The following is a 13,865-nucleotide window of genomic DNA, read 5'->3' as shown; positions in this document are numbered from 1 at the left end:
TTGCTCACATCGTATATAGACTTATTTTTCTACTGTATTATTGACTGTATGTTTGTTTTACTCCATGTGTAACTCTGTGTTGTTGTATGTGTCAAACTGCTTTGCTTTATCTCAACTTGCCTACCTTGTTAAATATATATATATATATATATATATATATTTTTTTACATGAACCTTACAGAATTTTTTTGGACCATAACTAGGCAAGTCAGTTAAGAACAAGTTCTTATTTACAATGCCTGCCTACTGGGGAACAGTGGGTTAACTGCCTTGTTCAGGGGTAGAACGACAGATTTTTACCTTGTCAGTTCTGGGATTCGATCCAGCAACCTTTCGTTTACTGGCACAACATTCTAACCACTATGCTACCTGCCACCCCCCTTAATCAGCAAAATACAATGGAAGCATCTCTAATAATGACTATGTATTAACCAGAAATAGGTTGATTGAGAATTCATAAGGGTGGGAGGCAATTATGTCTGGGATGCAAATAAAAAAATTAAAAAAAATAAATGAGTCATTCAACCACCCCCCCCCCCAAAAAAAAATGTAATGGTCAAATGTTTTCATGTACATATGTTCAGAACTGACAGGTTTCTTTCTATAAAAGTAGACAGTTCACAGTCACACACTGCTGATACAGAACTCATGGTTCAAATATAGATTGTGTTTAGATGACTGTGACTCGTGCCTATGTACATTTTTGCTATTCTAGGTTTGTTGTCATGTAATGCTGTGACCTGGTTCTGAAGTAGTGTTCCCTACACAATGAAGTTATTGTGAGATTGGTTTAAGTAACAACTATGGATCTCAGAACTAGGCACTCAGATGCAGGTTTTGTTACATTACATTTTCGAACTGTGACATCTCTTTGCTGTATGGTTTCCATATTATTTTAGAGTAGGATTGGGAAAATCAAACTTCAACAAAGTATCTTGTAACTGTCTAAGAGCGCCAACTCACCTTAACTCTAACAGCAACCACATACTGCTGTTCACAATAGATACAAGGGTTCATTTTGTCACACCCTGACCATAGTTTGCTTTGTATGTTTCTATGTGTCGTTTTGTCAGGTTGTGATCTGAGTGGGCATTCTATGTTGTGTGTCTAGTTGGTCTGTTTCTGTGTTTGGCCTGATATGGTTTTCAATCAGAGGCAGGTGTTAGTCATTGTCTCTGATTGGGAACCATATTTAGGTAGCCTGTTTGGTGTTGGGTTTTGTGGGTGATTGTTCCTGTCTCTGTGTTTGCACCAGATAGGGCTGTTTTGGATTTTCACATTTCTTGTTTTGTTAGTCATGTATAGTTTCTTTATTAAAGAACCATGAATAATAACCATGCTGCGTTTTGGTCCGCCTCTCCTTCGACTCAAGAAAACCGTTATACATTTAAAATGTCTCACAACAATTTAAACAATTTATTATAATATCATTATTCACTTCAGATCAAGCTGATTCAGTCACATTTATTTCAAAAGCACTGGAAACACACCTCAGTCAGAATCCACAACAACTCACAGCTCAACTATGTCAATCAGTGGCGGTCGGTGCCGTTTAAGATGAGGGAGGACAATCATTTTCTTTACGAGCATGGCCTTATTTCTATTACAGCATAGTGGATGACTGTCATTCATATTACGTTCACCCAGCTCAATATAACATCGATAGGTTTAGGCTACTACATGATACTCAAATTTTCCCGATACCCATCATGAGTTTTCTACAATCTAGCCTATGAATTAAAGTTTACAATGTAGGTGCACAGGTTGAGAGAAATTTGAGCAATCAAGGTGACAGACATTGACACATTCAATACCGCCTTGCACACTCTTGCCTGCAACTAGCTGATCTAGGTTGTAATCATTAGTCCAACAGTTACAAACAAGAATTTATATTAGACAAATTCAGGTATGTTTATCCCCGTTTAGTTCAGTTTGCTTCTGTTTACGAAACGTTTTTCAACAGAATCGGCAGAATGAATACACCTCTGATCACACGCAAACACAGTTCACTTTTATAGCAGCCACATACAAACAGCATGATAGCAGTGATCGTTGTATAAATCCTTCTCATGTCTACTCGCTCTCCTCCTCTCACCTTTTCTCTTTGCTTCTACACAACACACCAGCTGTCTGTGACCAGGCTAAAAAAGTCAAGAGAAATGCACAAGAATTTTGCTACACGCGCATTAACATCTGCTAACCATGTGTATGTGACAAATAAAATTGGATTTGATTTGAAAACCTTTCCAAGCCAAACCTTCATATCATTACTGCTAAACGCTACACACAGCCTACATCGTTGTCACCATATTAACGTCATAGTCAACATACTGTAGCTACTACAACTAACGCTTTAGTAAACAATCATTCACTACAGTGTACAGTCAGAAGCAAGCAGTTTAGAAGTTACACCGGTAGGCCCCGGTGGCAATAAATGAATAAAACCAAAAGTTTACCTTGACTTGGAAGAGTTCCAGTGTTGGATAGCCATAGCCAGCTGTTTGAGACAGGTGTTTGAGTAGGCTGAACTAGTTAGCTGTATTCTAGCTGAGTAAGTGAAAGTGAACAAACAATACTGTCCAGTGTTTGTTTCCTGGCAATTCTCACATTTTCCTGTTGGATTCTTTCCTATCACATGTAAGGTCTTATTCAACTGGCTGTGTCCCACCCTTAATCTTGGAAATACAGCCTCCTCTCTTCTGTCCCTTCCTGCCGATCTCACCTCCCCAACTTTCCTCTGTACTTTAAAAAAATGCCTACCCTTAGTATCTCTATTTCACTGCTCCTGCCATTTCTCCACCATCACTGTCCATATCATGCTTTTTGCCTCTGCCTTACTCATTGAAACTACCGCATCAATATCCCCACTACTTAGTGCTTGTTTAGCCAGTACATCAACTGCCTCGTTCCCCTCCACTCCCACATGAGCTGGGACCCATGTAAATATTATCTGTATACCCATTTGTTTACTCCTTCCAATGTGTTTGTAGCACCTCATAAAGCAGGTCTTGTCTGCTACGTGATATAAAGGACTGGAGACTCCTTAACACTGCACATGAATCAGAGCAAATAACTACTCTTTCTGGCTTAACATCCTCCACCCACTGCAAGGCCAACAGTATGGCCATCATCTCCACCATGTGATCTGTAATACGTTTCCTGACTGCCACCCCACATTCCTGCACTACAAATGCTGACCTAGTACATCCTGTCCTTGGATCTTTTGAACCATCTGTGTAAATGGCAAAATCCTGATACACAGTATCAAGACTTTTCTTAAACAAATCAGATGGATCAACACCCTCCCTATCTTCCTGTAGTCTCTCCAACACTTCTAGAACTACTACTGGAGACGGGAGGAGCCATGGTGGATTCACAGGAATAGCTACCGTTGAACTAAACTCCCTTCCATACAGTCCCATCTCCTTCGTCTGGTTATTACCCACACAAAGCTCGTGTTCTGTCTTTGCTCATGTTCCCAGCATGCCTCTAAAATCCCTTTTGCAGGATGAGATACCCCATGTCCCTGTAGGTTGACCTGATAATTAATTGCCAGCTGCTGTCTCCTAATCTGCAATGGCATGTCCCCCATCACCTGTAGTGCAGCCACTGCAGACGTCCGAAACGCCCCACTACATATTCTGAGTCCTTGTCCCTGTATGACATCTAGCCTTTCCAATGATGTCCGGGCTGCCGAACCATACGCTATTCTTCCATGGTCTATTACAGATTGGATCAATGCAACATATATGGTCTTCAATGAGGCACGCCCAGCCCCCCACTCCTTCCCTGTCAGACAGCGCATCACATTTGGTATCTTCTTACATTTCCCACCACTCTCTCAATGTGTTCTGCCCAGGTCATTCTAGTATCAAAGTATACCCCAAGGAACCTGAAGGCCCCCCACCCTCTCCAAGTTTCTCCCATATAACCTCAAGCATACCTCATCTCCCACCTTCCTCCTGGTAAAGAACACTGTCTGAGTTTTCTCTGCAGAGAACCTGAATCCCCACATTAATGCCCACCACTCTACCTCATCAATTGCTTCCTGTACCTTTCTTACTATGTATGGAACATTTCTTCCTCTCTTCCATAAGGCCCCATCATCTGCAAATAACGACCTCCCAAAATCCAGCTGTACCTGAGAGTAAACATCATTGATCATGATTGAGAACAACAGAAGACTAATCACACTCCCCTGTGGTTTACCATTATCCACCATGTAGCTTCTTGAGAGACTTCCCCACCCTCACCTGGATAGACCTTCCAAACAAGAAATCCTTTATCCAGTTGTATGTTCTTCCTCCTACCCTCATAATATCAAGCTTGATTAACAACCCCTCCTTCCACATCATATCGTATGCCTTCTCCACATCAAAAAATACAGCTACAACAGTCTCCTTGTTCACCTGAGACTACCTGACCCCTGCTTCTAAGCTGATCACTGGGCACATTGTTCCCCTACCCTTCCTGAATCCACTCTGATCTGGCGATACTAACCCCCTGCTCTCCAGGAAGTAAGTTAGCCTCTCCGTTATCATACGCTCCATAATCTTACATACATTTGATGTTAAGGCTATTGGCCGATAGCTTGTTGGCCTCGTTGGGTCCTTCCCTGGCTTCTGAATTGGTACCACTACTGTCTCCTTCCAACTGCCTGGTAGTTTGCCCTCCTCCCACACTCTGTTGTACAACCCCAATACCTTATCCAGTGCCTCATCACCTCATCTTTCCCAGGTGAAGTTAACCCAGCCTTACCTATTGCCCGTTTCACCTCTGCCATGATAAATTATGCATCATTTACATCCTCCCTCCTATCTAGCACTCCAGGATGCTCCATTTTCATTCTCTCTCTCTCCTCTGACAAATTTGCCGATCTATGCACTTGGACAAACGCTTTGGCCATTATCTCTGCCTTCTTCTCATCTGTTACTGCCACATCCTCCCCACTCGTCAACACTGGATAATCTCACTCCCTTCTGACCCCACTCATCCTCTTAATCATCCCCCACACTTCTCCCAATGGTGTCACAGAACCAACGCCAACATGACCTCTTTGCCTGACGGACCAGAGCCCGGGCCTGCTTATACTGAATCAGATGTTGGAAGTTATGTGTCCTAAATGCCCTGTTCCTACTCCTCACCAATGCCCCACACTCCTCTGTCGCAGGCCTCCTAATTGTCCCTAGAATTTCTAAGCAAACAGCTGGACGCAGGGCTTTCTCCTATAGAGCTCCATTTTTTATGGAATGGTCTGCCTACCCATGTGAGAGATGCCGACTCGGTCTCAACCTTTAAGTCTTTACTGAAGACTCATCTCTTCAGTAGGTCATATGATTGAGTGTAGTCCGGCCTAGGAGTGTGAAGGTGAAGGGAAAGGCTCTGGAGCAACGAACCGCCCTTGCTCTCTCTCCACTGGGATTCTCTGCCTCTAACCCTATTACAGGGGCTGAGTCACTGGCTTACTGGTGCTCTTCCATGCCGTCCCTAGGAGGGGTGTGTCACTTGAGTGGGTTGAGTCGCTGATGTGGTCTTCCTGTCTGGGTTGGCATCCTCCCTTGGGTTGTGCCGTGGAGGAAATCTTTGTGGGCTATACTCGGCCTTGTCTCAGGATGGTAAGTTGGTGGTTGAAGTTATCCCTCTAGTGGTGTGGGGGCTGTGCTTTGGGTGGGGTTATATCCTGCCTGTTTGGCCCTGTCCGGGGTATCATCGGATGGGGCCAGTGTCTCCTGACCCCTCCTGTATTTATGCTGCAGTAGTTTGTGTCGGGGGGCTAGGGTCAGTCTGTTATATCTGGAGTATTTCTCCTGTCTTATCCCGTGTCCTGTGTGAATTTAAGTATGCTCTCTTTCCTTCTCTCTCTCGGAGGACCTGAGCCCTAGGACCATGCCTCAGGACTACCTGGCATTATGACCCCTTGCTGTCCCCAGTCCACCTGGCCGTGCTGCTGCTCCAGTTTTAACTGTTCTGCGTGCGGCTATGGAACCCTGACCTGTTCACCGGACGTGCTACCTGTCCCAGACCTGCTGTTTTCAACTCTCTAGAGACAGGAGGAGCGGTAAAGATACTCTTAATGATCGGCTATGAAAAGCCAACTGACATTTACTCCTGAGGTGCTGACTTGTTGCACCCTCGACAACTAGTGTGATTATTATTATTATTTGACCATGCTGGTCATTTATGAACATTTGAACATATTGGCCATGCTCTGTTATAATCTCCACCCAGCCCAGCCAGAAGAGGACAGGCCACCCCTCATAGCCTGGTTTCTCGCTAGGTTTCGGCTTTTCTAGGGAGCTTTTCCTAGCCACTGTGCTGCTACACCTGCATTGCTTGCTGTTTGGGGTTTTAGGCTGGGTTTCTGTACAGCACTTTGATATTTCAGCTGATGTAAGAAGGGCTATATAAATACACTTGATTTGATGAGGCCATTGGTGATTTTAAAACAGCTAGAGTGCAATGTCTGATGGTTGAAAACTGAGGTTGGATCACCATTGTAGTCACTCCACAATAATGACTTAAACGTCTGTGAAAAGAATACAAATATACAAAACTTGCATCCTGTGTGCAACAAGGCACAAAATTAATATTGCAACAAACAAAAAAACAGCAAAGGAATACACTTTATGGCCAAAATGCAAAGCCTTGTGTTGGATTTGACCCCAACATAACACAATAATGAGTAACTGCCTCCTTATTTGGGTATGGGAATGGGTATGCTTGACATCGGCAAATATAGTTTTTCTGGATAAAAATGAAGGGGGTGGAGCTAAGCACAGGCAACAAACTAGAGGAAAACCTGCTTCAGTCTGCTTTACACCAGAGACTAGCAGAGGACTTCACATTTCAGCCGGAAAATAACCTACAACACAAGGCCAAATCTACCAAGAGGACAGTGAATGTTCCTGAGTGGCCAAGTTAGTTTTGGCTTAAATCGGCTTGAAAATCTATGGCAATACTTTGTTTTCTGCTTGAGAGTCTAGCCATGGTCCCCAACATCTTGACAGAGCTTGAAGAATTTTTAAAATAATAATTGGGCAAATATTGCACAATCCAGGTGTGTAAAGCTCTTATAGACTTACCCAAGAAGACTCACAGCTGGTATCACTGCTAAAGGTGTTTCTAACATGTATTGACTCATGGAGCTGAATACTTATGCAGCAACTATATTTTTGTTTTTTTAATTTCTATTCAACTTTCAAGTCTTTTTTGTAGATTTGTTGACAAAAAAATAATTAAATCAATTTTAATCTCTTCGCAACACAACAAAATGTGAAGAAGTCCAAGGGGTCTGAATACTTTTGCAAGGCACCCACAGAATCTGAGAAAATTAGAAAATAAAAAAAACAGGTGTGAATTAAATAAAAGACAAATGGAAAAATAAAGTAGAAATTACATTTTTAAAATACAAAAAGCAATTACTAATTGGACTTTATAGTAAAGAGAACAATCAATACAAAAACAGAACACTAGTAATGGCAAAGGATAGCACAGCACATGGTCTTGTTTTTTTCCTGAAGGAGCACAAAGAAAGAAATATACACACACCTAGAGTGAAGTTACCCCATCTTTTTCCTTACCCTCCTCCCTCTACAAGTATCTTATATTCTATGAGGGAAAACCCAATCTGGGTTAGAGTGGGGGGGAATAGTCAACACTTTCATTTATCAGTTTAAATAATTGATACAAAAAGGATCACCTTAACACATCCATAGAAAGGGCTTGTCGTGAATCATGCTTATCCTGAGGCTGAGCTGTTTGAAGGTGGTGGGGTGTCAGCAGGGGCGGTGGAAGGACTAGAGTCTTGGACAGGGGCCGCAGGTGTAGGGGTTGGTTCAGGGGCAGAGTCTTGTTTGGAAGGATCCGTTTCAGATGGCCCTCCCTGGGTCTCCTTGTCATCCTCCTGGGGGTAGAGTTCTGGGTATCTCTGCATACACTCCTGCATGCCCCTGAATTGCTCCAGGCACTCTGAGCCCTTCACCTCCTCCTTGCTGTAGTGGAAACAGGAGAAGGCCTCCTTAAACGATGCTCCACAGGGACCGCTGGCCATCCCTCCCAGACAGGGGCAGTTCCAGTTGATCTCCCCATTGGGCAGGATCAGACCTTGGGAGGAGACAGAGAAAAAGGGAAACAGATACTAATTATACCAGAAAGGAGTGCAACTCTATTAGGTTACTGGTTATCACAGAGGGCAGCAAGTCTGGCCAATGTCACAACAAACCCATGAAAACATGTAAGGCATGGGGCATGTCCTCATGTCAATCTAGTTAGCAATTGAGCTAATCTGGGCCTAATGTAATCTAATTGAGAAGCACTACTTCTCTCTACTCACCTCGTTCTTCATAGGGGTCATCAGGATCCTCCTCCACCAGCTCAGCGTTGCTCGGTGCTTCATGTTCCTCCTTAGTCACAAAGATGACACGGTCCTTACCTGGTGTGGAGAGGACAGGCAGATATCAGTGAGAAAAGTCTCCGCTGACTCAAGTGGCATGAAGTGGATTGTGGACTGGAGTTAGTCAACCCTAATATGTCCAATCAAATACACTTATACACAGTCAAATGTGATGTAAATGAATGGCCAGCCAATTTATATTTCAGGTGATTCTGCAATTTAGGGGACTTTAGCTGTGTAAACTTTCAGAAATTAAAACTTATTCAAACACCATTTTACCAGTATTGTACTTGTCTTTGATTCGTCTAGAAACTATATCTGATAATGGTTGTGATTATACTATTCAGGAATGTATATATTTTTGTAATTTTCTCACAGACAAAATGTAATTTCCATCACGTCATTAAACATCCATTTTGAAGAAGTCCTCCAATAGGATCTAGAGTGTGCCACATACCTTTTATTTTACTGTCAAATGTACCGTGACCTTCGCCATGTGCCCCTCTGTATTTCCCTTCAGCTTGGTTCCCACTCAAACCACCATGTCTGCTCACCAGCATCAAAGTCAGATGTTTCAAGCTCTTTTGCTTGACAACGGGAGCACTCTCTATACATGCACTCTTTCTTCAGGTTCTCTCAGCACAAATACTCAATAACTTTCTCAATGTTGCTGCAGCTGATCCCTTTGTGATACTGTAGTTTGTCAGCCATGAACTGGAGGTTGGCATGGGTTTTACAGAGGCATGTGTCCCTATCTTGAACTGCTGGCTTGACAACCCAAAAAGGACATATTTCGCAGAATTCACAGTGGGAAATTTGAATTTCTGAATATTCTATCTTAAACTTCTGATAAAGGTTCTGAATTGTGCCATTCAAGAAGCGCTTTCTGCTTTTTGTTCTTGTTCCTCGTTAGTGGGTCCTTTTCCCTGTTGCTCTGCTGTTGTCATCACGTTCATAGAATCTAGTGATTTTCTCTTCTGTGGCAGTGCTAATTCTGTTCCACTGATTTTTCCTGGCGTATTGAAGACTTGGATGGCCTGTTTTCAAATTGCCCTCATTGCTTTTGCTAAAAATCCAAATTCTCTGTTTGTGGCTTCGGCCAAGCCATACTTTGAAGCAACTTGTTTGTCCTTGGCACTGGACATTTCTTTTATACTTTTGTTTTAACTCTGCAATGATGGCATTTTGAAACAATTAAATAATTCAAGTTCTTCGGAGGTCCCTTCATTTGCTGTTTTGTCTTTGGGGAATCTTGTCTCTCCATTTTGTTCATCAGTCGATCATGCCTTTTTTTTTGTATTTCTCAGCTTTCCGTAAAGCATTATCAAGTTTGACGTTTGTCATACTAAGATCTCTGTATGCTTTTGAGCGACCTCTTCCAACCTTTTTCCTTCCAGCAGGTAATCGACTTCTCATTCCTGTTGCAGACGATGAGGAAGGGGTATCAGGGTCTGCATCAGCGGCAGGCAAGTTAGGGGCAGGTATGTTAGCCTCATGTTCTGGCTGCAAGTCATCTGGTGACTGAGGTGTGTTGCCTGATAAGTAGGTCTCCATTGCAACTGTTCTCTTTAAAGTCTGTCTTCTATTCCGTTGGTTGCATTTTCATTGCCTTCTCTTGTTTATTTGTTCTTGCTTTGTAAGCTCAGTGAGACTTCACTTCTCCCTTTTCTTCCAGTATCTCTCCCTGACTTTTTGCAGATGTTCCTGGTATCTCATATAATCATTTTCTATTTTGTTTCTATATGGTCTGTGACCTCTGTGCTGTTTTATGTGGTATCTTCTAAGAATAAAGACAAACACTACTTCGTTTTCGCACACCTTGGAGCATTTTCTAGATTAAATTAATTTAAAACATTATTAAATAAGCCTAAAGAAAAAAAACAAGTAAAAACAAGATAATGGATGTGTCATTTCTACCATGCTCTGTCATTGCCACCACACTTAAGTTTGTGATGGAAATGACACTTCTACAGTTTCTGAAGAAAATTGACAGACTGCTTAGCATGTTTTGGTTAGTATTACAGCTAGCATATAGTTTATACTAAATACATAAAATATACATTTTTCTCGATTTTTCTTCAACTTCTGGACATCACATATGGAACAACTGTCCACTGCAGCCATGTGCTTCAGTGTCACTGTTTCCTTGGTAACCAAAGTAACATTCTATTGAAAAAAACTTTTTTAAATTAGGTATTTTGTCCTTAGTGGTGGAAATGACACCACTCCAAAAGGTGTAAAAAAAAAAAAAACAATATAAAGGGCATTCTCACAAATATTGATATAGATTTTATTTAATTGACTCTATGACATTATATAAATGTGTAATTAATAATGTTCTCATAGAAAAACATAGTAGAAGTTTAAAAGTCTGGGTCAGGGACAAGGGTCTGACAAATTGAGGTATAAAATGCATCTGAAAAGTAGCTCAAATACTTGATAGAGAGGTGTTTAAAAAAGTATGCGGTGATTACAGTGTGAACTTAACATACAAATATTTGTTTTATTTTTATAAAATCCCCCAAATTGACCCGAGGACATAGAAGTGCCCGTAGTTGTAGAATCACCCATTCATAAGTTATCACACCGAGAGCAGTCCGTCTACTTGTACTGAAACACACACACCATGTCTGAAATCAGCGACATAAATTTAGAAAATCTCTCTCTGGCTGAACCTGGTTCTACAAGCATTGGAGAGAAAACAATGCCTCGTTCTAAGTATAATTATAAAATACAATGATCGAGCAACGTAAGCTAGCTAACTACTGCATCTAACCAGTTTGAAGAGAAGCGGTCATTCATTCACACAGCACGTAACGTTACCTTCCTCCTTGACTGAGGACATTTCTTCGGTGTGGTGTCTACTGACGTGTTGTGCCCTTCAAGGTGTCCCTGCGGTGCCGAGTTTCCCGACTGATGTTATACTACTTTATCAATTACAAAAGGAGAATAATTTGGTATTGTATAGCTAGCTAGCTGTTTCACAACTACTTTATCGTTCACATAACCCACGTTTTTTGTGTCAGTGCATCTGAGGACGTAAGAACGAAGGACCCATTTTAGCTGCCCCTCTTAGTTCCTGACATAAATTCTTAGGGAATAGGTTGCAGTACAAACACTTGAAAGACACACCCTCGTCATATGCCCTTGGGGGAATCGCCGCAGCCATATTTGTCGTCAGTCCAAATGATTAGCCAAGCAAGGGAAGTTTGCAACTTAAGCCCCTTAGCCCTCGTTTCTAATGGAGTTTGCGAGTGTACAATTATGTTCACGTCGGGCCTGAAACGCCCCTAATTCGATTCGCGATGATTGTAAATCCGCTAAGAAAAGTCCGCTAACGTTAATACGGCGTTAACATACGCGTGTAACTAAGGCCGATTTAAGCTTGATGCAATATGGTCCAGCTAACAGGCCAAATCAAGCTCTACCACATCACCGTGCGCCTCACACATGTTGTAACAATGTGTAGGGCTCCATATAGCTCCGCACTGACATGATTGGTTGACGGTAGGTGGGGGCAGTGCGTCCTGTATAAACACAAACACACTTCCTTGAAAACGTCCTTCGCAACAGCTCTGCTTCTCGAAGTGCAAGAAGTATGAATGCCCTGCCTTATGTAGAGGCCACATTGCAGTAAATACTGTATGGCAAATTCGATGCTTGAATTACCATACATTGGCTTTTAATGGCCATAAATTGTCAACCGATCATGTCAATGCAGAGCTATATGGAGCCCTCCGCATTGTTAAAACATTTGGGAGACGCACGGCGATGCGGTCACAACCCTCCATACAGAATCTTCGGGCCACATGGCCATATCAAGCATAGATCGGCTTTAATGTACAGGTATGACTTAGCATGCTGTCATACGGCCTCTGCAGAAGTTAGGGCATACTTAATGCGTTTCGTGGAGCAGAGCTGTTAAGGAAGTGGGTTTGTGTTTATACAGAACCTTCCGCCCCCACCTAACGTCAACCAATCATGCCAATGCGGAGCTATTCAAAGCCCTCGTTAATAAAATATTTGGGAGGTGTACGGAGCTCGATTTGGCCTCCGCAAGCTCAGCAATTGTGTCACACCCTCTGTAACAGTTTTGCTTCCATCCCTTTCCTCGCCCCTACCTGGGCTCGAAACAGGGACCCTCTGCACACAGACAACAGCCACCCTCGAAGCATCGTTACCCATCTGTCCACAAAAGCTGCGGCTCTTGCAGAGCAAGGAAGGTCTCAGAGCGAGTGACGTCGACCGATTGTAACGCTATTAGCGCGCACCCCGCTAACAAGCTAGCCAATTTCACATCGGTTACACCTCGGAGCCTCAACACCAAGCATAAATCGGCTTTAAGGGGCAGAGATCCACAGTCCCCTCCCCGATTTCATCGTGGGGGACAATAAACTTGACTGAAGTAGCTAGATACAAAACGTTGGTTTACACCATAGCCCATGAGTTTACACTTCTAGATGTTGGAAAGTTATTTTCATCATGTGACACAAAGCTACTTCGCTCTAAGTGTGTTGTGATGGATTTATACAGACAATAATTCAAGTTGTTAGTGTAATCTTCACAAAGAAAAAACAACTTTTCCCTAAAATGAGTTTTTATTGAGAAAGATCTTTTTTTCCCCCTGGAAAACATTTGTTCGGAACAGCATACTATTTTTTTTTTTTTTTTTACATATTAAAAAAAAGTATTTTACACTGTTGATGGATTCAATGCATGGCATATATACAGAAAACCAAAATCCACAACATGTGAAAGTGTTTTTAATACAGTCATGCTCAAAGCAGACAAAAACACACAAAATAAATCTTTCCTCACCCAATCTTACCCAACAACGTGGGCAACAGGTATGAACGTGGCATATATACGATTACCTCTCCCTAAACGCACGTCCAGTTTCAACATTAAGGCCCTTCTGCTGAGTGGTTCACTTGATAAACTCTTCCACTGCTGCACACTTTTTGACAAAGCTGGACCACACAGAGCCCTACACTCTACCTGATCCTATATTGGATCACCGCTTTAAAACAGTCACGTCTGGCAGACAAACATGGTTATGTTCTAAATAGTTCTGAGCCTGGTCCAAAACTTCCTTTGCTACTCAGTGAAATGAGTGGCCATCAGGTCAACACCCCAGATAAAGATTGTACCAAAGAGCCCAGCTGTGAAGGTATACTGTACACTCGTACCCATCTATATCCTCCGGGTAATAGAGATGATGGAAATTAATGTATATACTGTGTATACTGTATACTGTGTTGGGTTGTATGAAAGAAGTCCAGTAAGAGAGGGACTGCCCTCATCCCAGTGTAGCACACATGATTGCATACATGAGCCACAGAGCTCTTCTCTCAGTCTGAAAAGGAACACTCCCCCCCTGTGGATCAGACCATTTTATACAGATATGAAACACTCCAGATGACTCTGAGAAGGCTAACCAGTCCCAGGCATCAAGCAAACTGAGTTGAGAGAT

The 13,865-nt window shown here is 42.4% G+C and overlaps 1 protein-coding gene across 2 annotated transcripts; it reads right to left on the bottom strand.

Annotated features, from left to right (window-relative positions):
• Nucleotides 1-7,140: 7,140 nt before the first annotated feature.
• On the bottom strand, nucleotides 7,141-11,876 carry LOC110494288 (mitochondrial intermembrane space import and assembly protein 40-A). Of its 2 annotated transcripts, XM_021569234.2 has the most exons (4): nucleotides 11,216-11,876; nucleotides 8,333-8,431; nucleotides 7,700-8,103; nucleotides 7,141-7,321 (listed from the first exon to the last, which is right to left on the bottom strand). In XM_021569234.2, exons 1-3 carry the CDS (start codon nucleotides 11,235-11,237, stop codon nucleotides 7,739-7,741), a joined length of 486 nt encoding a protein of 161 aa, XP_021424909.1. In that variant the 5' UTR covers nucleotides 11,238-11,876; the 3' UTR covers nucleotides 7,141-7,321; nucleotides 7,700-7,738. The 2 variants fall into 2 exon arrangements, with proteins under 2 accessions (XP_021424909.1, XP_021424907.1); XM_021569232.2 differs by lacking the exon at nucleotides 7,141-7,321 and having other exon boundaries at nucleotides 7,382-8,103.
• Nucleotides 11,877-13,865: the final 1,989 nt, after the last annotated feature.

The sequence above is a fragment of the Oncorhynchus mykiss genome, chromosome 17 (assembly GCF_013265735.2).
Source record: "Oncorhynchus mykiss isolate Arlee chromosome 17, USDA_OmykA_1.1, whole genome shotgun sequence".
Lineage (NCBI taxonomy): Eukaryota > Metazoa > Chordata > Actinopteri > Salmoniformes > Salmonidae > Oncorhynchus > Oncorhynchus mykiss.
The sequence above is the reverse complement of the archived record's forward strand: the minus strand, read 5'-3'. Positions and strand labels throughout refer to the sequence as shown.